This window comes from Mauremys reevesii, unplaced genomic scaffold, assembly GCF_016161935.1.
Source record: "Mauremys reevesii isolate NIE-2019 unplaced genomic scaffold, ASM1616193v1 Contig59, whole genome shotgun sequence".
Classification (NCBI taxonomy): Eukaryota; Metazoa; Chordata; order Testudines; family Geoemydidae; genus Mauremys; species Mauremys reevesii.
The window spans coordinates 113,277-140,071 of NW_024100872.1; the positions used below are offsets into that span (position 1 = coordinate 113,277).

The following is a 26,795-nucleotide window of genomic DNA, read 5'->3' on the forward strand; positions in this document are numbered from 1 at the left end:
GAACATCAGGGACAGCAACCCTGTGTCAACCACTCTTGTTCTCTATCCAGCTCATCATAGTGGTGCTGAATGGCTACAGGGTGAGCCTTTGCCTTTGTGTGGCCTGTATCTCAGTGAGGAAAGATACAGTACAGCCACCATGGATGATTTCAAAGATGCCCTGTGAGAAAGTCAGGTGAAGCCTTTTCTCCAGAGGTGCCTGTGGCACATTGTTAACAGCTCCCTTCTATGGCGTTCAAACAAAACCCGTATTTATAGGTTGTCCTCATCTTAGTTTAAGACTACTTAGATAAAGAAGCAGACCTGGTTTGCCTATATGTTTTATTCTGGCTTAAAGATTGCTCTGGGGTTTATGTGGGAGATAGACGGCCAGAAGCCTAGAGGAAGGTAGCAGTGCACATGCCCAGAGGCAGAAATTTAGACACCAAGGATACTTTTAACCCCAAAATTTAGCACCGAGTGAGTGCATACAGGGTTTGACTGCAGCTTAGTGTGCGGTTTCTGGATCTCAATGATGCCAAAATCTGGGGGTTAGGTCCATTTGTGTGTCTGGCCCTAAATAATTACCGAGTAGCAAATGTTCTATTGACTTTCAGTGACAATTGTGGTCCTAAATTATTTAGGCACTTTTGAAAAGCCCACCTGTGACATTGAACCAGAAGGGGTAAAGCAACCAGCACGCTAAAGTGGCCCCAGATCAACCTTTAAGAACTTGTAAGGGAAGTATTGAAATGATGGGCAATTTCTTATGAATAGCTATCAAAGTCATGTTAGATAAGGCAGAGTGTTTGAAATGTAAACCTATATTGTAGGGAATTAGAAGTAAATGCTAATTATATTGGCCTGTGTGTACCTGTATCTTGTTAGATGTTAACAATGTGATTTTATTAGCTTGTGGATGGTAAACTTCTGTTCCTGTCTGTTACTATATTCTAATCATTCAGATATCTAAAGGAAATATTAGCAATTAGATGAAACATGAGATGTAATAATATCATTGTCTTTATTTCTCTTTGAAGTTTGTATTAAACTACCAATGAACCTTTGAGTGGTTAATGACCTTATGCTAATCAATTCAACTAATTATCTGTGTATAGACAGGAAATAGGACTTGACTGTAAAAAGCAACTGTGTACATTACTAGTCCTTGTGTTACCTGCTGTCAGGAGGTTATTGCAGTCTGCCAGAGATCTCTAAAAGAACTTTGGGACCCGATCCTTTTTTCATTTCAAGTCCACTTGAACCTTATCAGGGGAGGTTTCAAGTGACAAGACTGAGGTCTCCAGGTGTGCTCTTGATTTCCCTGCTATTTCTCATGGAAGAATTTGTACAGATTCTGCACATGGACTGCCTATTGGATTATAATTTATGGAATTGATTCTGAACTTTTCAGCTCAGCACCTCATCATCTCTACTATGAAACTGACCTAAGAAGTTTATTCATATCTGTAGGTAATAAGGTGATATGGGGAGGCTTTCCCCTGGAGAGTGGCCTTGGTACCAGCCTGAAGCTTGTCGCCATCGCAGAGCTGGCAAGCGGTGCCTGCCGAGCGTCTCCTTGTGCCCCTGGCGAATCTGGTACTTGCAGAATCAGTATGTTTCTAGCCGCTGCATAAACTTCTGGGTTGGATGGTGCCACAAACTGGTCATCATGCTGGTGGGAAGGGGGTTGCACCTCCCTTCGTGGTGTTTGTGGTGCCGGCACAGGTGACAGTGCCGGCAGCTGCCAAGATGTCAGAGAGGGACAGCGGCCCAGTGTGGGTCTCGCTTTATCCCTGTCCATGGATGCCGCTAGAGGAAAAATATTCCAGTAGCTGTGCTTGGGGCGAGCACACAACTAACTCGGAACGGACATGTGCAAGCACTCGAAAAACTGCATTTCTATTTGCATCTGTTTTTCAGCATAGAACTGAATTGACATTTACATTTGAAAAGTCAATGCAAAACGTACCTGCGTTTGTCTGGAGTTCATCTGCAAAGGAAAAAACACTTCTTAATATAGGCATCATTTTATTTTGGGAGGGTTGGTGAATGTTATTCCTCTCCTTTGAGGATGAGAACTGAGGGGTGATATATGGAGTGAGCAAGATTCATGTGTCCTACACCTGCTTATCACAACATGTGGTGAACCTCTTCCAGGGCACTAACTGCCCCAATAACAACTGTGTGGGTGAAACCAGACAATCATGATCAAATGGACTCACAAAGAAAAATGACAAAGATAAATCACTTTACCACCTGTGGGTGAACATTTGTACTAAACAGTCACTCCATGTCTAACGTCTCAGTCCTCTTCCTTAAAGGAACCTGCACAACACCTTCCAAAGATGAGCCTGGGAGATTAATTTCATAACTTTGCTAGTTACTAAAAATCCTGGTCTTAATAAAAGCACTGGATTTATGGGTTAATACAAAAATCTGTAACCCATAAGTAATCCCACCTTTTTATCAAATGCAGAAATGTTAACAGGCCGTTTCACCTTGAATAGTCTCTTACAGTGTATGTTAACCACTTATGCTAAACAATCTACTATACCGTGTATTTAGTGTTGACATTCGTGTATGTTCCCCAGACCTGAGGAAGAACTCTGTGTAAGCTCAAAAGCTTGTCTCTCTCCCCAGTAGAGGTTAGTCCAATAAAAGTTATTACCTCACGCACCTGGTCAGTTTATTCTTTTTATTCTTTCTGATGAGGCAAAGGCATGTGCTAGAAACATGTCTTGAATAGATTTAGACGTGACCTTATTAGGTCCTGATCATTCCACCAGCTGTATGAAGAACTCAGTATTTGCAGGTCCTCCTGGCTCCCAGCTCTGTGCATAGTTCTCTAGAACACTGAGAGACATTTCTGGTCCTGAGTCTGAAATTGGTTCTAGGCAGGTGAGACCTGTAACCTTGCGGAGTCCAGCTGACGGCAGTGGAATTCTGCACAGGTGTGAAAGTTAACAGCAGAGATCCCATTGCATGCTTGGGGCCATAAAAAGAGACAATGAAGGAAGAGGATCTCTTTTGCCACACACTGAGCTGGTCTGGAGCCATTCTGCCAAGTTGGTGTGACGAATGTGTGGATTTTTTGTAGTATTTTATGACTGATACGCGTGGCACTGACTCATGTGACTTGGGATTGCTACCCAGTGGGTGCAGGGCAAAAATGTTGGCAGAGCAATAGACATGAGGTGTATGTGTCATGTAACCATCTGGGATGGTATGAACGGGTCCCTGAGGACTGGCTGAAACTGACTGTAGTGAGGCGGTGTGGCTCCCCACAGCCCCGGAGGAGGAAGAGCCCATCCAGCGGTCAGAGTGGGCGGAGCTAGGGAGCTCTGAGCCCACCCCTTAGAGAGTCAGGCGGCGACCCGAAACTATAAAGGCTAACCCTCAGAGCTCAGTAGGAGCCCAGCCGCTGGAGAGAGCAGATGTCCCCAGTGGAGCCCACGACTGGGAAGCTCCTGCGGCCCAAGGTGGCCATCCAGACTGGCTGAGCCTGCCCCGTGCCTGCTATCCAGAGGAGTTGCCAGGCCTGCCCCGCACCAGCTATCTGGAGGAGTTGCCCAGCCTGCCTGGCACCAGCTATCTGGAGTAGTTACCGGATCTGCCCCGCGCCAGCTATCCGGAGGAGTTGTCGGACCTGCTCTGCACCCGTTACCCAGAGGAGTTGCCGGGCCTGCCGACCAACCGCTGCCCCGATGAACCCATGCTTCTGGATCCCCCAGAGGCCAACACCAGGACCCAGGTAGGGCACGAGGGGGAGTGTGGAAGTAACACGGGGGCAGCCGACCCCAGTCTGGCTGCAGCACTACCAGAGCCTATGTCGGTGTGTTGCAGCCAGGATCCCCACTGACTAAGTAGCAGATCTTCAGCCGCTGCTAGAGCCCCAGGCTGGGAAATAGTGGAGTGGAAGGGCCTGCATCCCCCCTGCAGCCCAACTCCTGGGTGGCAGACTCCCCCTCTCCCTGGCCTGAGGAGGCTGGAGCCTGTTGTTACTGCTCAGCCTTGCCTGAGGGCCTGAGCCCCCTGACTCAGCATTTGTTGCCCCACCCTGACCTAGGGCCTGGGATTAAAACTATTGCTACTGCTCAGCCCTGACGGAGGGCCCGAACCCAGACTTCACGGTGTTGCCCCGCCCTGAGCCAGGGCCGAGCTAACCGCAGTGAGGCTGGCTACAGCAAGGGCTACCGAGGAGAGACCTCCTGGCCTGGCCAATTCCCTGGAACCAACGGGGTGCAGTGAGCCAGCGTGGCTCCCCACCGCCCCGGAGAGGGTTGAGCCCTGGCAAACTCTTGTACACTGACCCATATCAATGGAGGATCCGGAAAGACAAGGGGAACCTCAATGATTCCATGGCTAGCACCAAACAACTGGAAACTCCAGCAGGCGGAACGTATGAACTCAGCATGTTTTGCAGAGGAGGACAGTGGCCCAACAGGTGACAGGAGGTGAGGATAAGACCTGGCCTTTGGAGAGACACAGCAGATCATCTGGGACTGGGAGACAACAGGACAGAGATAAAGAGAAGAAACCGAGATGGTTCCTTCAGCAGCACGGTTCAATGGAACCCTGGTTTGGCCAGTTTGGATGATGTCTTAACCTTTGCTTCTCTATGCTAATGTAACCATTTCCTGATGTTGTGTTCCAGCTGACTAATAAACCCTATGCTGTTCTGAAGAGGATGCGGTGTCATTGCAAATACTTACTGAGGTGCCGACAGAGGTCTGTCTTAGTTTAACTTGTTGGTCAGAACACCCGGTGTGAAATAGGAGTGCTGGAGCCTGAAGGCTCAATCTCAGAGGCATTGAAGCCGCTTGGCCTGCCCTTCCAGAATAGACCCCTGGGGGTCTGGTACATTAAAGGGGTGCTCCCAGGAGACTATGCCGTCTGTGGCATAGCACAGATCCTGTAAATCACTTAAAAGCTAACCTAGGCCCACAATGAAGGACATCTCTCTTTAATAGGGTGACCAAATAGCAATTGTGAAAAAACAGGACAAGGGTGGGGGGAAATAGGTGCCTATATAAGAAAAAGTCCCCAAAAATGGGACTGTCCCTTTGAAAACGGAACATATATGGTCACCCTACTCTTTAATAGAATAGCCCACTCTGCATGCTCAGTATGTGATTTTCAACATTTCAGAACTTGGCTAAATCTAGAGCAGGCTTCTGTAGAGCAAGGCTGTACAATGCTCATCAGTGAGGAATATTCACTTACTGCAGTTTCACATTGCAGATTTCAGCCTTCAGCCGTTTGGGCCTTATTGCGCCATACAAAAAATGTTTACAGTTTCCTTCTTCTTTTTGTTATAATGTGGAAAATGTATTCACTCTCTTCTCAGAAAGAGCTGAATAGCTTTTCTTTAAAATCTTCCCAAAAGGGAAATAAAGTCTTTGGGCAGGGACAAAGCAGACACCTCTCTAGACCAGAACAAGGCTGTTACACAAAGCTCTGAGCATCTGATAATAGGGCTTTATAACAGAAACAATTTTCTATGTGCCACTCCTGGGCCAGCTGTGATTTCAAGTAAGGTTACTAAAGAATTAATTATTTCTTTCCTCAAGAACACCAGAAATTTCATTTTTTCTTACCTACTTGAGACCTCAGAGTTTGTAGTTATGGGGAAAAAGGCAGTAACAGGATCAGAAAAGTCTAATGTAGTAATGAATTTTCCAATTTCCGTAATACCCCACCCTTCCCCACCCCTTGGATCTCTGTAATGGCCAGCTCCAGTTCCCACTGGAGTGAAAAGAAACAGAAAGATCAGGAAATAATAAGACCTGTTACCCTTATTATCACGTCTCTTAAACATAACCAGGGGTGGCTCTAGTAATTTCGCCGCCCCAAGCAGGGCGGCGCACCGCGGGGGGCGCTCTGCCGATCGCCGGTCCTGCGGCTCCGGTGGACCTCCTGCAGACGTGCCTGCGGAGGGTCCGCTGGTCCCGCGGCAACGGTGGACCTCCCGCAGGCACGTCTGCGGATGCTCCACTGAAGCCGCGGGACCAGCGGACCCTCCGCAGGCACGTCTGCGGGAGGTCCACCGGATCCGCGGGACCAGCGGACCCTCCGCAGGCGTGCCTGCGGGAGGTCCGCCGGAGCCGCCTGCCGCCCTCCTGGCGGGACGCTGCCCCAAGCGCGCGCTTGGCGTGCTGGGGTCTGAAGCCGTCCCTGAACATAACTGGGCCTTAAAGTCAATTGTTTTTGCCAAACGGGGCCACTCTGCAGATTCCCAGCACAGATCCAGATTCTTCCTTGTTGTGTGGCTGCTCTATGCTGAGCCCTCAGCACAAGGCTGACAGCTGCAGGAGGTTATCAGAGGATCCTCTGATAACACAGAGCCAGCATAGCGTCTGCTACACCACCCCGAACTTTGAGTGCTTCACTGTGGTGGTGTATGTGATAGTCGGAGCATGGCCAGGGGGTTGTTTTCCCATCAGTCTCCAACTGCTGCATCCGTCCTGTGGAGCCAATAGCAGCTGTTGTAACTAGAGTAACCCTCAGGGAGGAGGCACTCGACTGACTCAGCACGTGGGAAACAAAGAACTGCGGAAATGCAAAGCTGAGCCTCTCATCACCTCATTTGTACATCATATTTGGCATTGAGTCTCCTACTCCTTCGCTGTAGCCAAAAAAAAAAAAGTCCTTAAACTGGAGTTTCTCCAGATCCCTAGAGGCCTTAATGCTCATGAAAGTTGGATTCTGTCACATAGCAGGCCATGCTAATACCACATTTTATCATTGATTATAGAAATGTGGGGCTTAAAGGTACCTCAAGAGGTCATGTAGTCCAGCTCCCTGAGCTGAGGGAGGGCCAAGTAAACCTTTACCATCCCTGACATGTGCTTGTCCAACCTGTTCTTAAAACCTCCAACGATGGGAATTCCACAACCTCCCTTGTTGCAGACTAAGCCCATTACTTCTTGTGCTGCAAGAAGGACAGGGAGAACAATAGATTGTCCTCTTTATGAAAACCTATAATATATTTCAAGAATGTTATCAGGTCCCCCCTCAGTCTTCTTTTCTCATGAGTAAACCTGCCCAATTTTTTAAAACTTTACTCATAGGTCAGGTTTTCTAAACCTATTAGTTTTGTTGTTCTCTCCTGGACTCTCTCCAATGTATCAGCATGAATGTTGACAAAGAGGTTTAAACCATGTGTGTGTTTGAAGAAAGCAACTTTCTACAATTAGCAACTAATCCAGCAAAATAGTTTGAAAATTAGCAACACGGATTCATCTCCGGTTCCAGAGGGTTTCACTCTGATAAAAGCTCAGCACTCCCATATAGCACCTCCTTCCGGGGCAGTGACAGATGCCTTCAACTGATGTAGAAAATATCTATTTGCCTTCTTCTTTTTCTTCTCTCCATATGACCAAGTGAGATTTGACCCAGCTGAAGGGCAAGTAGGATATTGGGAAACCTTACCTTTTTCATTATGCTTTTCTTTCCCACCTGTATGAAGAGAAAGAAAGAGAGAACATTTCTCATTGGCTAAACAGAAGTGCTTCTCGTCTTCAGGCTCACACACACACACTCTCCCAACATGCCTGATATTGAACCCATTCAAGAGATTAATGGCAAATTCCAATCTGACACCCTTGTGAAGTCCATTCTAAAAAAAATCCCAGACAGACTCAGCTCCCAATTGTAAAACTCCCCTTGTTACTGCAATAGAGGAAATGCTGAGCATTACTGCTTTAGAGATCCTACATGTTATCTGTTTCTGGAGTTTACATATATCCCGTGAGATAAATAAAAAAGATTATTCGAGAAAAAAAATGTTGCTCCCATATTTCTAAGACTAACTCCTTCATAGCTCTCTCTCTCTCTCTCTCTCTCTCTCTCTCTCTCTCTCTCTCTCAGGAGTGGGGAGGGGGAGGGGAGGGGGTGGATGGGTGGCTTTCCACCAGGGGAATATGAAAGGTGGCTGAGCCCTGTTTTGAGACACAGATTTCAGAGGGAATTTCTTGCAGACCTGACATGAAAATGGATTTCTGTTCTTTTGCTAATGTTTTGAATAGACAAAAATTAGTATAAAAAGAGAAACAACAATGGAGGAATCCATTCAGAGTTCCTTTTTTTTCTGCCATAATGTTCATTTCTTACTGTAGCATTTTTGTATGGCACAAGGGGACTGGCCCCTGGGTCTCCCATTTTCCTAATAATCAGGTGTCATAAATATACACAGGGCAGCTGTACTGAATTGCCTTACCTGTAAGGGGTTAATCAGTTCAATTAACCTAGTTGGCACCTGACCAGAAGGACCAATGGGGAAAGAAGATACTTTCAAATCGGTGTGTGTGTGTGTGTGGGAGGGTGTTGTTTGGGCTCTCTTCCTGTTGTTCCCTCTCTGGATGGAGAGAGAGACCAGGCAGGAACAACATTTCCTGAACACATACCTAAAATGATTCATCTAAGATTACAAAAATTGTAAGTAAGACAAGGAAATGCATTAGATTATCTTTTGTTTTAGCTTGTAAATTTTCCCTATTTTGGGGAATAATCATTCTTGTTTTGTAACTGGGAAGCAGAATCAGAGGGGAATCCTCTGTGTTTAAAATCTTTTTATTTACCTTGTAAAGTTACCTTCCATCCTGATTTTGCAGGTGTGATTCTCTTACTTTTTTATAAATAAAATTCTTCTTTTAAGAACCTAATTGATTTTCAGTGCCCTAAAAACCATGGGGTTTGGTCTGTGCCCACATTGTAACCAATTGGTTAGTATATTATACTCAAGCCTCCGCAGGAAAGGTGGTGAAGGAACTTGGGGGAATAGTTTGGGGAAATAGGGATTCCAAGTGACCCTTTCCTGAATTTTTGTCTAAATCACTTAGCGGTGGCAGTAATACCGTCCAAGAACAAGTAAAGTATTTGTGCCTTGGGGAAGTTTTTAGAAATAAGCTTAGGGAATCTTTCACATGGGTCCCCACATCTGTACCCCAGAGTTCAGAGTGGGGAGGGAACCCTGACACCAGGTTACAAAATAAGTTTTATTTTCTCTCTCTCTCTGTTTAATTAGTTATCCAAAGTGGAACAGGTGCACCAGGAGAGATTGAGAGAGCACCATGCCAGACTATCCCATAGCACAGTGGTTATAACATGCATCTGAAAGGTAGGAGTTCCCAGTTCAAATCATTTCTCCCCATTAGGCAGAAGTAGGAAATGAACCTGGGTCTCCCACATCTCAGGTGAGGGCACTAACCACTGGGTTAAAAGTAATAAGTGAGATGCTACTATCTCTTCCTAGGGTGCTTCTTGCAAAAAATAGCTTCCGTGCCCAGGGACAAGTGTAAACTTAAAAGGCTGCACCTCTAGCACTGTAACAAAGACGCTCTAGGCTGCGGGCAGAGTATAGTTAATCCACCTCCCTAAGGCTATGTCTACACTAGAGATCTTACAGCTGCTCAGCTATACCAATGCAGCTGTGCTGCTGTACAATCTCTAGTGTAGCTGCTCTATGCCAACAGGAGAGAGCTCTCCCATCAACATAATTAACCCTCTCCCAGTGAGCGGTGGTAGCTACGTTGGTGGGACACCAACATCCTTGAGCGACGTAAAAGTTATACCAATGTAAGTGGTAGTGTAGACATAGCAAGATAGGCAGTAGCTGTATCAGCAGCAGAAGCCCTCCCCTCAACATAGTGCTGTGCATAGAATCATAGAATCATAGAATTCAAGATCAGAAGGGACCATTATGATCATCTAGTCTGACCTCCTGCAAGATGCAGGCCACATAAGCCGATCCACCCACTCCTGAACTAATTCTCTCCCTTGACTCTGCTGTTGAATGCTCCAAATCATGATTTAAACACTTCAAGTAGCAGATAATCCACCAGCAAGCGACCCCTGCCCCATGCTTCGGAGGAAGGCGAAAAACCTCCAGGGCCACTGCCAATCTACCCTGGTGGAAAATTCCTTCCCGACCCCAAATATGGCGATCAGCTGAACCCCGAGCATGTGGGCAAGACTCTCCAGCCAGACCCTCTGGAAAAGGCTAACAATATCCCAACATTGACCCTTTGTACTAATTACCAGTGTGGCATGTTATTGACCTATTGACTAAACCCGTTATCCTATCAGGGGGCGATTAAGTCAATTTAACTACGTTTCTCAGGGATCTGGATTATTCACACCGCTGAGCGACATAGTAATCCCAAGCTCAGTCTGTAGTATAGAGCAGAGCTAGAACTGGCTGCAGATTGTAAACAGACACTGACACTTCCCTGAGGCCTGGACTTACATACCTGTCTTTGTGAGAGGAGTGGGGTTTATCACACACCCCTCTTTTTGGCAGCTCCCATTTTCTGACTTAGACGACTCCCTGCCTATCATGCTGGCTTTTGTGGATCCAATTTTAAAGAGCCCATCTCTCCTCAAGCTTAGGTGCCTAACTGAGGGTTATGGGGATTCCATCGTTATCCCAGTGAGTTTCTAGGTGTGTTGTGATGCTCAGTGTCACAACCCCTCAGTCCTTCTGTGGCTCCAGGCGTAGATACAAATTAATAAACATGTAAGTGTAAAGAGAAGGATTGTTAAGCAGAGACCTAGAAAGAGAGGCCTGTGTAAGAGATGCAGACCACTTGTGCTTCCTAAGCAACATATTAACAATCACCAGCAGCTATGGATGTGGGTAGCAGTTCTGCAGAAAAGGACCTAGGGGTTACGGTGGACGAAAAGCTGAATATGAGTCAACAGTGTGCCCTTGTTGCCAAGAAGGCTAATGGCATTTTGGGTTGTATAAGTAGGGGCATTTCCAGCAGATCAAGGGATGTGATCATTCCCCTCTACTCAGCACTGGTGAGGCCTCATTTGGAGTACTGTGTCCAGGTCTGGGCCCCACACTACAAGAAGGATGTGGATAAATTGGAGAGAGTCCAGCGGAGGGCAACAAAAATGATTAGGGGGCTGGAGCACATGACTTATGAAGAGAGGCTGAGGGAACTGGGATTGTTTAGTCTGCAGAAGAGAAGAATGAGGGGGGATTTGATAGCTGCTTTCAACTACCTGAAAGGGGGTTCCAAAGAGGATGGTTCTAGACTGTTCTCAGTGGTAGAAGATGACAGAACAAGGAGTAATGGTCTCAAGTTGCAGAGGGGGAGGTTTAGGTTGGATATTAGGAAAAACTTTTTCACTAGTAGGGTGGTGAAGAACTGGAATGGGTTACCTAGGGAGGTAGTGGAATCTCCTTCCTTAGAGGTTTTTAAGGTCAGGCTTGACAAAGCCCTGGCTGGGATGATTTAGTTGGGTTTGGTCCTGCTTTGAGCAGGGTGTTGGACTAGATGACCTCCTGAGGTCCCTTCCAACCCTGAGATTCTATGATTCTATGGACTCCTCACAAGATTTCACCAACCATGATGACATTGTACACATGCATTGTAGCCTTATGTTCCACAAGCTCCTCCACTAAAGAAGTGAATAAAACCAGCAGGAACTCAAGCAAAGAACTTGTACATGTCCCACCTGCAAAATGGCTTGCTAACAAACCTTGGGGCCAAACCTTTCCAAATAAGGGCTTGCCTACATGAGGAAATTATCTCAAAAAGTGTAGGGTCTGAATTTAAAGATCTATAGCAATTCTACAGTAACTCCCGCTGTGAACAACCTTTTCCAGAAAAAGGGTCTTTTCCAGTTTAGCTTAATCCACTTCCAAAATAGAGTAAGCTAAGCTGGAAAAGACATTTTTTCCTCCAGAAGAGGAGTGTCCAAAAGGGGGAGCTGTTCCAGAATAATTATGCCAGTCTCCCCATGTAGACAAGCCCAAGGAGTAATTGTTTTCATTGGCAGTAGATTGAAAACTCTTCACCCTGAGCAATACTCTGTTTCCTATATCTGAGTGGAAACCTGTCTGACTCCAGTACACCCAGCACATGAATTTCACAGACTTCCTATGCCACAATCAGTCACATTCAGCCTCTTCTGTAGATATGCCTGTGGAGGGTGCTGAACAGGTCCTCAGTATGTTCCTGCCCCCATTTTATATACTGGGCACCACTAAAGATTATAAACCTCCCACACAGTTAAACTGAGTAAAATGTTATTCTTACAGTGAAGGTACATAGTTCCCCTTCACATGTAACTGTCCCAATACCAATACAAACTTACTCTTCTTATTGTCCTTTCCTTCTGAAAAAGAAAAAAAAAGCCCCATGTTTAAGTACATTCACACACCACTTGTAATAAAACCTGGACAAATACCATAACACATTGCATGTAGTAAAGATTTCAGACATTCCCAAATACATAATAATTAATATCTAGTTCCAAAAATCTTCTAGACCAGGCCAACTGTGTGAACTGAGGTCCTGTAACACCTTAAGTCTTGGCTTGAATACAGAATGTCATTTGTCTCCTTGTAAATCTATTGAAATGAACTTGCATCCACACACAAAAGTGCTTCAATCCGCTGTGGGGAGCACTAGGTAACATCACAAATTGTCCTTCAACCTTCAGGGCTAAGTAGTTATTTTGGCTGAATTGTTTCAGTGCTGGTGTGTATGGAGCTACATGAATATTTCACATAGCCTTCCACAATGAAACGGAGTGGCATTAGTAACTGAAGAACAACAAGGAGTACTTGTGCACCTTAGAGACTAACAAATTTATTTGGGCAGAAGCTTTCATGGGCTAAAACCCACTTCATCAGATGCATGGAGTAGAAAATACAGTAAGAAGATATATATACACAGTACACCTCTACCCCGATATAACGCAAATTTGGATTTAACGCAGTAAAGCAGTGCTGGGGGAGGGGGCTGCGCACTCCGGTGGATCAAAGCAAGTTTGATATAACGCAGTTTCACCTATAATGAGGTGAGATTTTTTGGCTCCCAAGGACAGCGTTATACCAAGGTAGAGGTGTACATGAAAAGATGGGAGTTGCCTTACCAAGTGTGGGGTCAGTTCTAATGACACAATTCAATTAAAGTAACTCAGGTTCACAGCTGCTTCAGCTGGTGAACCTCCAACAGTTCACTGGTGTAGAGTCTCCTCTCACCCTCCCTGGCCATCCCCACAAGCCATCTCCAGCCCCACAAATAGTCCCCTACTTGCAGTAATGTCCCCTCACCCCACCCTCAAACATGCAGTGTCACAGGAAAGAATTGGGAATATAAAACTCCTAAATAATGCACTCGCTGAACTGCCCTCCCATTCCTGGCACCTGCAGATCTTATAGAACAAAGGGACAATGGGAGGAGAAAGGGCTAATTCATGTGCTTGGCCCTCTCTGGAGATGCAAAGCAGGGGGAAGGAAGGTGGAATTCTGCTAAGTCATGTACTGGTTGTTCTCTATGGATGAACAGTTAGTGCACAGCAAACTTGGATGTAAATCTACAATGCAATATCCGGCCATGTATTAAGTGTCTATGTAGCCCCTGCTGCTGCACACGATCAGTTTTCTAGTGCATATTCAACTACTCCTGCTTCAAAGCAGAGTAGATAAAAGCACATTAAGGAATTGTTAGTGTGTGCCATCAGGGTCCACAAGGACAGCTAATGCATTATTGATTCATAACCCAGCTTGCCATGGACTAACTGTTCATCTAGATAAGTCATAGTGGCTGGGCACCTAGGTGGGGGGCACAGCTTTGATGAGGAGATACAACACACTGTCTTCTGTACTGTGTATCCCATTCTTTTCTCTCAGGCCAAAAGTACTTCAGGGCTCAGACTGTCTCCCTCTACAGGACCAAGGAGATAAAACAAAGCCATCATGATAAAATCCTCTGTGAGTGAAACAGTGTGACATCAAAGCGGACTTACTGTCAACGATCTCAGGTATTTCTGAAAAAGAAAAAAAAATCCAAATATTTAGATTTTTATATATTTTTATGTTCACATTTATCCTACAGAATAAAATGACTGTCCTTGGGACATTTTGAGAAGGGGCAAAATAGATGGTGGATGCACATCCCAGTTTCCTACAATCCAACACATTTCTGAAGCATCAGTTAGATGCTTAATTGCAGAGACTGAAATTAGGCTTGGTTGAAAATTCTCTTGAAACCATTTTTCAATGGATGATTGGGTTTACAATAAAATGGTTTGGTTTTTGTATTTTTACAAAAATGTTCTGCTTCACACAGAAAATGTTGAATTTATCATAAAAACAAACAAACATCCCAAACGAAAATATTTGGTTTTAGGTGAAAATTGACATATTTTGGTGGAAAATTTGAGAGAGTTTTTGCTTAGTAACCTCAGGTTCCCATTCTCTTATATGGGCCAGTGAGATCATAAAGAACAGACTCCCCTCACCAAGAGGTTCATCGGAGGTTCTACAGAGGTGAACTTTTCTATGGAAAAAAATGCTTTTTGGAGCCACCTCTACCTGAGACTCAAAAACCAGATAGGGTTTATCAAACATGATGTGGCAAACCCTACACAGTATTAGCTCAGAGCCATTACTGCACTAATTTACACCAGCTGGTTAGGGTCCCTATGGGGCCATGTGCCACTTGCAAATTGCCAGGGCAGAATTGAGCTCTGCCATTCCCTCAATGAAAATAAATGATGATTTAACACATTTTTAGTTTCAAACACATACTATGAGATAAACAATATACAGAAGGTTTTGAATGGGCCAAAATATTTCTCAGTGCAGATCCTACTTCACTTTAACTAGGGTATTTTTTTGACTCATCAATGATAAGCCAGTTCAAGACATAAAGAATCATACTGGCCAAACCAAACTGCTATGGCAAATGCTACAAAGTATGTCCTAAGTGCCATAACAAATGTCACAGCAGCCTCTCTGGTGACAGGATGCAAGGATGAGCCCTGGAGGTGGCATCCATCTCTGTTGGGCTTTCAGTTCTTGTGAGAGCAATGAGTGAGAGATGCCCTGTGCAAAATGTCTACGTAACTGAGGGCATAGGGGCTTCCCTGAGAACAAAGGAAAATGGCAGCCATCTTATAACAGGGAAGTTTTTTGTGGCATTAAAGACCATTATGCTTCAGCAAACAGCGTGTGCCGATTAATAAATCTTCATTTTGAAAAATAAACATTAATCATAACTCCCCGCCTCCCTCCAGCTCCCAATAAGACAAAACAAAATACACTGGAAAGGTGAAAGAGTTTTTCCCTCTGCCACACACCAGTGCCTGGGGAGGGGAGGAGGGTGTGAGACTCTGAAACTCGGAGAAATGGGCTTTGCTAACTAACCCTCCTGTGAGCTAATCTAGGTTCTAGGAAGTATAATGGAGTTCTAGTGAAAAAGGAAGAAGGAAAAAAATGCTTGCTGTTGAACTAGGACGAAAGTCCTGAAGAAAATATGGTAATATGTCATTCTTAAAATAGTATTCTGAGAACATACCCTCTGTCACTTGGACTCCTTCTGAAAGAAAAATCATTATGGCAACTTTATTGGTTATTTCTAGAGGGAGTTTGGGGCAGATTCTCTGCACTGTTCCTTTCCCTTTCCATGGCCCAGAGAGTGCAAAGGGAGCAAACAGGGCACAGGGCATGGCAGGGGACAGAAGGAGACCTGATCCATCATGCAAAGTCACCATTATCTATAGCCAATCAGTCTGAAATACACATGCATCATTCTGACCCACAGAAGGTTCAACTTATGATGTTCCTGAGCAGGGATGTCTGTGTCATTCGAGGCCAGGGAGAATCAGGCTGAGCTTGCTCTGTCTACATTTTGCTGGCTCACTTGGAGTGAACCACTGGGACTACAGGGCTGTTTGAGTGCAGTTTAGATGATAATTCTACCCTATCGTAACCAGTGAAAATCCTTTTCCCATTTGCTCTACTATCACCCTGTGATAAATTCAGTTGATAAAGTAAAATTTCTCTGACATATTTACCAAAATGTCCAGCATATGGACTGCAGGGGGAGCATATCCTTTGTTCCTGCCCCCTGTGCGGCACTGTACACACCGAGGGAGCACGGAGAAAGAAGAACACAAGGCTTGAAAGTCTGCCACATGAGAGAAAGGGGTCTTTACTCTCTGCCATTCACACTGTGCACTTGCACCAAGGCCAGGCAAAATCTGCCCCTTGCTCTGGAAGCCACACACCTTCCTAATTAACCACCTCTGAACTAATCTGGATGGAAAGAAAACACAGCAGACAACAAAGGGCTGAGTGCTTAGTAGTGACATCTGAAAGTAATTATATGGGATCACTCCCAGAGTGTTATTCTGTTTGGCTGGCAATGTTCAGAAAGCAACTGGAAACTTACCCTCCACTTCTTGGACTTGGACTGAAAGAAAAATCACCAAATCATCTTTGTAGTTTTCTCACAGGCATTGTTTTCAATAGAGATGCAATTCCCAGGGTGAAAAATTGCTGCCCATGCATCCCTCAGCCCCCATTGCCGAACCCTCTCATTCTACCCCACCCCTTAATTTATACTCTGATCCAGCTCCCCTCACTGGAAATGCCGCAGAATATCCCATCATCAAATGCAAGTGTAAAATGCACCTTAGACCTACAGAAACACTGAGCACCCCCCAGTTTCCCTGCCACAGGGCCATCAAAATCCACTCTCAAATACAGAAAATGGCAACTAGTTTCAGACATGCTACAGGCTTCCATTATTCCCAAGCTTGCAATGTCACCCAACCAACTTGGGAGCAAAACCTGATGAGATTTTAACCAAATTCTGATAACACTAGCTGATGGCAGGAACAGAGTCATATTCAGCATATTGAGGGCTATTTCTTTCTTTCTTACAAGCAAAATTTTCATTTACTAATCTTAGAAAAAATAGCAGTGTTCAATCTCTCAACTATAATGCTAATAAACCCTTCAAATTAACTTCAACTTGTGAAACAATTCATTCATTAATCACCTCACTGTGTGTTTCACTGAAAACACTTCTGGGAGGTAGCACAGGTGAGATGAAAACCCACATGGTTCATTGCTCTTGATCCTCTGCCTTCAAGTACAATAAAGTACAGGTGAGTCTGAGGGTAAAGTTTGTCCCTCTCGGAGTGACTGCTCAAACAGAAAATAACACTTCCATTTTGTATGAATTTGCACATAAAAAGCAATATTTTCAATGTGTGCATATGTTTTCAGATTTGATGGATTCTTTAACAGAACTTTGAAGAAATTAGTATAAAATACATCTAGTAAGCAATACTATATTTCCATTAACCAATGAGTGGGAAAGTCTTAAGAGCAAGGAGGATCAAAAACATTTGGGAGGGTTTCTTCCTGTTGTTTTATAACAGTAGTTTTGCTTGTTGAAAAGTCAATGTAATCTTACCTTTTTCCCCTCTTTTTGACCCTGAGCAAACAAACAAAATATACAGTGTCATTGTGTATCAAAGTCAAGAGGAAATCCATGTAACAACATTTATATGACATTTATTTATTTTTTCAGTGTTAAAATGTCAGAATAATATTATTAAGTAGATAGTCTTGTTTCTTAGGGATGATGTTGTGGTTTTGGGGTGGGGGTTGTTTTGTTTTTTAGCAAAAATTGCTTTCCTAGAGTGAAGAAAAATACAAAATGGTAATAGTTATTATAGTAGATTGCAAGGTCTGCTTTAGTTAAGGTTTAGACTAGCTTTCTGTTATAACTCAACTTTCCTAAACTCTATCCAGCTCCTTGCAGTGTTTTGAATTCTGATGTGCCATCTGGGGGACCTGGCTTGGTTAGAGACCCAAATTTGGGGTAATTTAACCAATAGGTTTCCATGATACAGCAACATGATAAATGGAATGGTTTAGTTTGGAAAAAAGAAGACTGAGTGAGGAATGCTAACATTTTTCAAGTACATAAAATGTTGTTAGAATAAGGAGGGAGAAACATTGGTCTTGTTAACCTCTAAGGATAGAATAAGGGGCAATGGGCTTAAACTGCAGCAAGAGAGGTTTAAGTTGGACATTAGGAAAAACTTCCTAACAGTCATGGTAGTGAAGCACTGGAATAAATTGCCTGGTGGGGGGGGGGGGGTTGTGGAATCTCCATCACTGGAAATTTTAAGAACAGGTTGGGTAGACACCTGTCAGGGATAGTCTAGATAATGCTTGATCCTGTCTTGAATTTAGAGGATTCGACTAGATAACCTGTTGAAGTCCCTTCCAGTGCTAGGATTCTGTGATTCTATGAAGAACAAGAGATCAAGAAGGTTGATAGCCAGGTGTGATCTGAGTAGTTGCAGGATGGAGAACTGTTACAACTAATGATCCTGAGCATCCCAAAGGTACAACAAGTTCATCTATCCTTGTTGGTTAAAATTCATAAATAAACAGAGGAATTTTGACACAATCTACCTCTGTTAAAGGTGGGGTGTTTTTGTTTTGTTTTGTTTTGTTTTAATATTTATTTGACGGACATGATATCTAAGCACAACAGAAAATATTGAGCCGGGTTTTACAGGCAGGAGAAGATTTGGGGGCCCTAGTTATGGGAGGTGGGGATTTGGGGGAGTGAGAGGGGAAGGGTGGGACTCTGAAATGTGTGGCATGGAGGTGGGTGAAAGGGCAAATTGGGGAGGGAGCACGTGTGAACCCCACACTCTCCTCTTCTGTGTGTGCCTGGTATCTGGGTACTTTGTTTTAACATACTGTGCCTTCCCCGCATAGGAGCTGGGTAGAGACATCGTTAATATTTGTAACATAAATTCAACATATGAAGGTTTATAGACATTTATTGAAAGGCTGCTGGGTGGTATCTTGTGTTCTTCCAGAACATTGTATTCAGCAAAACTCCTCCTCTGAAACCCATGGAAGCTGGAAGATGCGCTATAGCTCACCCAGAAGTTATGGACTTGATGCGGCAATTACTGGGGGGAATCCTCTGGCCTGTGCTATAAAGGTCAGACTAGAAGATCACAATGTTTCCCTTCTGGCCCTGGCATCTATGAATCTAAGAATTACAGGTGACATCTGTTTAACTGAATTTCAGTCAACTGAATATCCTGATTATTTGAATGAGTACTGTGTCCCCTGTATATTTAATGAATCCCTCAGTACTTAAAACAAACAAAAGGAAGTATTTTTTCACACAACGCACAGTCAACCCGTGGTACTCCTTGCCCAGGGAAGTTGTGAAGGCCAAGACTATAACAGTGTTCAAAAAAGAACTATATAAATTCATGGACGATAGGTCCATCAATGGCTTCTAGCCAGGATGGGCAGAGATGGTGTCCCTACCCTCTGTTTGATGATTCGTTGCTCTGTTCATTCTCTCTGGGGCATCTGGCACTGGCCACTGTCAGAAGATAGGATACCGGGCTAGATGGATCTTTGGTCTGACCCAGTTTGTCTGTTCTTATGTCATGTTCTTATCAGTGGGAAGCTATTAGCGGCTCATTAAATACATGGGGAGACATCCTTCATTTCGATAGCTAGGCTGTCAGTCCCTGAGGGCGGAGAGACAGAAGGAAAGGGGGAGTATGTTATGGAGAAAGTGAATAAGGAAGTGTTATTTACTCCCTCTCATAACACAAGAACTATGGGTCACCCAATGAAATTAATAGGCAGCAGGTTTAAATAAACTGTTATTTTTTTTCCACACAACGTGCAGTTGATCTGTGGAACTCAGGGCCATCAGTGCTGGCTGCCAAGGAGGCTTATGTCTCCTACCCCCAACTCCCTCCTTCCTCCTCCTTTCCTTCCTCCAATCTCCTCTTCCTCACTTCCTTGACCTCCCTCTGTTCCACTTTACCAGCCAGTGGGGAGTGGGAGGGGTTATCCCCCTGGTGGAGCGGATACTGATTTATGCTGGGCAGTGAATGTTGGTGCTATCAAGTCCTTCTTCCCACTGTGGTGCAGTACCTTCAATGCAGCTGGTCATTGCTCCATGCTAGGTGCTGTCGGGGTGAGTTCTGACCTTTCTGTTACTGACTATTTTGGGGCACTCTTGCCCATTCGTACTTGTGGTTTGGAAGTATGCTACCCATGAGCTCCTGACACATCCATTCTGGGACACAGAGTCCCTCCTAAATTGGAAGGTGTAGGGGGCTGTCCTCTTCTCAGAGGCCTTGGGAGGGGATTTCTCCCTCTTCTAATGGGGTTATTGTGCTTTACCCTCCTTCAATCTCTCATCAGAGTCCTTAGCTCTGGTCTCTGACAGTCTGGAGCTAGGAAGTGTCTGGCCAGGAGAGGCATGATTAAGGGGCTTTCGCTGATGTTCAGGAGGTTCAAATGGTCCAGGGTTGAAATAAACCCTTGTTTACCACTGAATTAGGGGGTTTCAGAGCTTGAATATGTGATATTACTCAGTTTGATGTGGAAACTTGGAGGAAATGTAAGATTCTCCAAGGCAATACAAGCATAGGTGCTGAGAATCACTCATTGAGAAGAGCCAGGGCCACATTACACAAGGTTTGAAACTGTGACTCTTAGGTACACTAACACCTCCAAACACTGGTGGTTAAGGACAATGGAAGACACACCCACCCCACCCCAAAATCGCTAAACACTATCTAACTACTCAACTTCATTAATGATCGGGATGATGGGATGGATTGCACCCTCAGCAAGTTTGCAGATGACACTAAGCTGGGTGAAGAGGTAGATAGGCTGGAGAGTAGGGATAGGGTACAAACTGACCAAGACAAGTTGGAGGATTGGGCCAAAAGAAATCTGATGTGGTTGAACAAGGACAAGTGCAGAGTTCTGCACTTAGGATGGAAGAATCCCATGCACTGCTACAGACTGGGGACTGACTGGCTAAGTGGCAGTTCTGAAGAAAAGGACCTGGAGATTACAGTGGACGAGAAGCTGGATATGAGTCAGCAGTGTGCCCTTGTTACCAAGAAGGCTAATGGCATATTGGGCTGCATTAGTAGAAGCATTGTCATCAGATCAAGGGAAGTGATTATTCCCCTCTATTCAGCACTGGTGAGGCCACATCTAAAACCCAGCACCGATGCTTCCAGAACCCCACTTCCTCCCAGAAGATCCAGCGCTGGCTCGGAGACACCGAGAGCGGTCCCACCCACCACATCAGGACCCCCACCTCAGGACCTACCTGAACACCGCTTCCCAGGTCAAGGAACAACGAGGCCAGAAACTGTCTCCGCAGCACCTGAACCCACGGAGACACCGCAGCAGGAGGAACGACGGCCACGAGCGAGGGTTGCCACACCGTGGCAATCCACCTGGGTGGAAGAACTGGCAAAGGCCAAGGACTTTGAGACCTTCAACAGACTGACTGCAGAACTCTCTGCAGAAATTACTGCCAGAAGGAGGGAACCCCAGGAGGCCTCACAGGCCACCCGCAGATTCCCCACGCCGAGCCGTAACAACACCGCCAGAGAAGGCAGGAGAGGGCACGTCGGCCGCCACTATGATCCGGCGGCTGCATCCCATATGCAGAAACTGTACAGGAGCAACTGGCCAAAAGCCATGAGGGAGAGCCTTGACAGGACCTCCTCATAATGTGCCATCCAGCCAGAGAGACTACACTCCTACTTCAAGGACATGTTTGATAACAAGGCCCAGACCAACTTGCGACGCCCAGAGTGCCTTCTCCCGCTACTCCGGATCAACCTCGTGGAAGATCTAAAGCGAGATTTCTCCCCCAAGGAGGTGCAGGCTATGCTGACGAGGACCAAAAACACCACCCCTGGAAAAGATGGCATCTGCTACCACCGGCTGAGGAAGCGAGACCCCAGCTGCTTGGTGCTGGCTGCCATCTTCACCAAATGCAAGCAGTTCCATCGCATTCCTCACTCCTGGAAAAAGTCCATGACCGTCCTCATTCACAAAAAAAGGGAATGAGATGACCCCAATAACTGGAGGCCCATCTCCCTCTGCTCCACCATCTACAAGCTGTACACCAGCTGCCTCGCAGCAAGGATCACTGAGTGGTCAGTTTGCAGGGGTGCTGTCAGCACAGTCCAGAAGGGTTTCATGTCCCCCGAGGGTTGCTACGAGCATAACTTCCTCCTTCAGACGGCCATCCAGGAGGCCAGGAGATCCAAGAGGCAGTACGTCATAGCGTGGCTCGACCTGACCAACACCTTTGGGACCATACCCCACCACCACATCTTCATCACCCTGGGAGAGTTCAGGATGCCGGCTACCTTCATCCAGATCATCCGGGACCTCTAGAAGGACTGCAACACCACCATCCACGCCACGGATGGAGAGACGGACGCCATCCCCATCCACCACGGCATGAAACAAGGATGCCCCCTGAGCCCCATCATTTTCAACCTGGCCATGGAACCGCTTATCCGAGCCATCTCCAGCGGCTCGACCAGCTTCAACCTGCACGGCAAGAAACTCAGCATTCTGGCCTACGCGGACGATCTGGCCCTGGTCGCCGACAGCTCAGAAAGCCTCCAGCAAATGCTCGACATCACCGGCCAAGCTGCCGAGTGGATGGGCTTGCGTTTCAACCCCAAAAAGTGCGCCACCCACCACATCGACGGCGGCACCAGGGCACTGGTCCGGCCATCGCGGTTCCTTATCCAGGGCGAGTCCATGACCTCCATCAAAGAGGAAAAGATATACCAACACCTCAGCACACTCACAGGAGTGCACGTCCAGCAGACCCCCGAAAACACCATCGCAGAGATCCTGCTAGACGCGGCCCAAATAGACTCCTCCCTGCTTGCCCCCTAGCAAAGGATCAATGCCCTCAATGTCCTTTGTCCTTAGGGGATCGGCCGTGGCCAAGATGCCCCTGAACAAGGCCGACAGCACCATCAGACAGCTGGTGAAGGAGTGGCTCCACCTTCCCCAGAGGGCGTGCATGGACATCATCTACATTCTCCACAGGCAGGGTGGCGCCAACGCACTTCGGATGGGTGACTTGTGCAACATGGCGGTGATGACCCATGCCTTCCGCCTCCTGACGTGCCCGGACTCGATGGTGAGAAGCATTGTGCAGGAGGCCGTACGGGGTGTGGTCAGGAAACACATCACCAGGGCCCCCTCCGAGTGGGACATCACCACTTACCTCAGCGGCTCCCTGAATGCTGAGTTCAGGAGAGAGGGGGGAGACCTGTCCTCTCTCTGGTCCCGTGCCTGCAACACCTCAAGACGTCTGGGTAAGAGAATTGGCTGCTGCTGGAAGTGGTGCGAGGAGTGCTGGGAGCTGGGAATACTGGTGCCACGCGTAAAGACCCCGGACCACACCATCATCACCCCGACCGCCAGAGCCATGCTAGAATGGTCCCTGAAAGACACCATCCGCTGCCATTACGCTGAGAACCTCAAGCGGAAGCCGGACCAGGGCAAGGTGTTCGAGGTGTCCAGCAAGTGGGATGCCAGTAACCACTTCCTCCCTGGGGGGAGCTTCACCAGGTTCGCCGACTGGCGGTTTGTCCACAGGGCCCGCTGCATTCCCCTCAACGGAGCCATCCACCATGGCAACCGGGACAAGCGCTGCAGGAAGTGCGGCTATGCAAATGAGACCTTGCCGCACATCCTGTGTGAATGCAAGCAGCACTCCGGAGCCTGGTGGCACCACCACAACGCCATCCAGAACCAGCTAGTGAAAGCCATCCTGCTGTCCCTGGGGAAGATCACCCTTGACTCCACCATCCCTGGGACAGAAAGCCGACTGCGACCTGACATCATGATGATGGACACAGAAAAGAAGAAGGTCCTCCTGGTAGACGTCATGGTGCCTTTCGAAAACCGGTCACTGGCCTTCCTCGAGGCTTGAGCATGGAAGGAGTCGAAGTACGCCCCGCTGGCCGAGACCCTGAGCGCCCAGGGCTATGAAGTCCAGGTACATGCCCTTATCGTGGGAGCCTTGGGCTCGTGGGACCCCCACAATGAGCCAGTTCTGAGAGCGTGTGGGGTCGGTCAACGTTACGCCCGGCTCAGGAGACAGCTCATGGTGTCCAACACCATCAGGTGGTCCAGAGACATTTATACCGAACACATCACTGGACACCGCCAATACCACACCAAGTAACTGGGACAAGTGACCAGGGAAATAACCCACTTCCTTCCCTGACAGACCCCACCCAAGTACTTTTCCTCTCAACCAATACTGACTTGGGTGCTCAGCAGCTTCCAACAGCTCCCCCAATCAGCTCCTCCCCCTTCCCCCAGCGCTGCCTGACTGCCAAGGATCAGCTCTTTAGTGGTGTTCAGGAGGTGCTGTGGGGGATGGAGAAGAGCGAGGGCAGGACAGGCTTGGAGAAGAACATAAGAACGGCTGTACTGGGTCAGATCAAAGGTTCGTCTAGCCCAGTATCTGTCTACCGACAGTGGCCAATGCCAGGTGCCCCAGAGGGAGTGAACCTAACTGGCAATGATCAAGTGATCTCTCTCCTGCCATCCATCTCCATCCTCTGACAAACATAGAATCTCAGGGTTGGAAGGGACCTCAGGAGGTCATCTAGTCCAACCCCCTGCTCAACCCCCTCCTTACCTATCCTGGCTAATAGCCATTTATGGACTTAACCACCATGAATTTATCCAGTTCTCTTTTAAACCCTATTATTGTCCTAGCCTTCACAACCTCCTCAGGTAAGGAGTTCCACAAGTTGACTGTGTGCCGCGTGAAGAAGAACTTCCTTTAATTTGTTTTAAACCTGCTGCCTATTAATTTCATGTGGTGACCTCTAGTTCCTGTATTATGGGAATAAATAAATAACTTTTCCTTATCCACTTTCTCCACATCACTCATGATTTTATAGACCTCTTTCATATCCCCCCTTAGTCTCCTCTTTTCCAAGCTGAAGAGTCCTAGCCTCTTTAATCTTTCCTCATATGGGACTCTCTCCAAACCCCTAATCATTTTAGTTGCCCTTTTCTAGTGCCAGTATTTCTTTTTTGAGGTGAGGAGACCACATCTGTATGCAGTATTCAAGATGTGGGCGTACCATGGATTTATACAAGGGCAATAATATATTCTCAGTCTTATTCTCTATCCCCTTTTTAATGATTCCTAACATCCTGTTTGCTTTTTTGACTGCCTCTGCGTGGACATAATAATAGGAGATATACCAATCTCCTAGAAGTGGAAGGGACCTTGAAAGGTCATTGAGTCCAGCCCCCTGCCTTCACTAACAGGACCAAGTACTGACTTTTGCCCCAGATCCCTAAGTGGCTCCCTCAAGGATTGAACTCATAACCCTGGGTTTAGCAGGCCAGTGCTCAAACCACTGAGCTATCCTTCTCCCATTTAGTTATGCCACAATTACTGTATTGTCTTTAAGTGCTCCTTTTGTAGCTTGATCATCAAGGGGCCCCACTGGTTGTTTAGCAGGCTTCCTGCTTCTGATGTACTTAAAAACATTTTGTTATTATCTTTGGAGTTTTTGTCTAGCTGTTCTTCAAACTCCTCTTTGGCTTTTCTTATTACACTCTTGCAGTTAAGTTGGCAGTGTTTATGCTCCTTTCTATTTGCCTCACTAGGATTTGACTTCCACTTTTTAAAGAAAGTCTTTTTATCTCTCATTGCTTCTTTTACATTGTTGTTAAGCCACGGTGGCTCTTTTTTAGTTCTTTTAGTTTGTTTCTTAATTTGGGGTATACATTGAAGTTGGGCCTCTATTATGGTGTCTTTAAAAAGCACCCGTGCAGCTTGCAGGGATTTCACTTTAGTCACTGTACCTTTTGACTTCTGTTTTACTAACCCTCTCATTTTTGCATAGTTCCCCCTTGTTGAAATTAAATGCCACAGTGTTGGGCTGTTGAGGTGTTCTTCCCACCACACGGACGTTGAATGCTATTGTATTATGGTCACTATCTCCAAGAGGTCCAGCTATAGTTACCTCTTGGACCAACTGCTGAGCTGCACTCAGGATTAAATGTAGAGTTGCCTCTCCCCTTGTGGGTTCCCGTACCAGCTGCTCCATAAAGCAGTCATTTAAAGTATTGAGAAATTTTATCTCTGCATTTCGTCCTGAAGTGAAATGTTCCCAGCCAATATGGGGATAATTGAAATCCCCCACTATTAATGAGTTCTTAATTTTGATAGCCTCTCTAATTTCCCTTAGCATTTCATCATCACTATCACTGTCCTGGTCAGGTGGTCGATAATAGATCCCTAATGTTATATTCTTATTAGAGCATGAAATTTCTATCCATAGAGATTCTATGGAACATGTGGATTCACTTAAGATTTTTACTTCATTTGACTCTACATTTTCTTTCACATATAGTGCCACTCCCGCCCCCTGCACGACCTGTTCTGTCCTTCCAATATATTTTGTACCCCGGAATGATTGTGTCCCATTGATTGCTCTCAGTCCACCAGGTTTCTGTGATGCCTATTATATCAATATCCTCCTTTATCACAAGGCACTCTAGTTCACCCATCTTATTATTTAGACTTCTAGCATTTGTGTACAAGCACTTTAAAAACTTGTCCCTGTTTATTAGCCTGCCTTTTTCTGATGTGCCAGATTCTTTTTTATGTTGCTGTTTATCATCTGATCCGGCCCTTACATTATACTTCTCATTCCTCTGCTCCTGACTATAACCTGGAGATTCTCTATCATCAGACTCTCCCCTGTGTCCGATCTACACGCTCTGTGTCCGATCTACACGCTCCTCTGCAGCAGTCGGCTTTCCCCCATCTCCTAGTTTAAAAACTGCTCTACAACCTTTTTAATGTTTAGTGCCAGCAGTCTGGTTCCACTTTGGTTTAGGTAGAGCCCATCTCTCCTGTATAGGCTCCCCCCATCCCAAAAGTTTCCCCAGTTCCTAATGAATGTAAACCCCTCCTCTCTACACCATCGTCTCATCCACGCATTGAGACTCTGAAGCTCTGCCTGCCTACCTGGCCCTGCGTGTGGAACTGGGAGCATTTCTGAGAATGCCACCATAGAAGTCTTGGATTTCAGTCTCTTCCCTAGCAGCCTAAATTTGGCCTCCAGGACATCTCTCCTACCCTTCCCTATGTCATGGGTACCTACATGTACCA

At 46.1% G+C, this 26,795-nt stretch overlaps 1 protein-coding gene across 1 annotated transcript in view; it reads right to left on the reverse strand.

Annotated features, from left to right (window-relative positions):
- LOC120394430 (ABC transporter F family member 4-like) overlaps window positions 1-26,795 on the reverse strand; it is a 120,974-nt gene that overhangs the window by 64,953 nt on the left and 29,226 nt on the right. The window contains exons 6-12 of the mRNA XM_039518659.1: window positions 17,211-17,231; window positions 16,179-16,199; window positions 15,303-15,323; window positions 13,750-13,770; window positions 12,091-12,111; window positions 7,414-7,440; window positions 1,952-1,972 (exon numbers count right to left, since the gene is read on the reverse strand). Coding sequence (XP_039374593.1) covers window positions 1,952-1,972; window positions 7,414-7,440; window positions 12,091-12,111; window positions 13,750-13,770; window positions 15,303-15,323; window positions 16,179-16,199; window positions 17,211-17,231 — 153 coding nt within the window. The remainder of the gene's footprint in view (window positions 1-1,951; window positions 1,973-7,413; window positions 7,441-12,090; window positions 12,112-13,749; window positions 13,771-15,302; window positions 15,324-16,178; window positions 16,200-17,210; window positions 17,232-26,795) is intronic.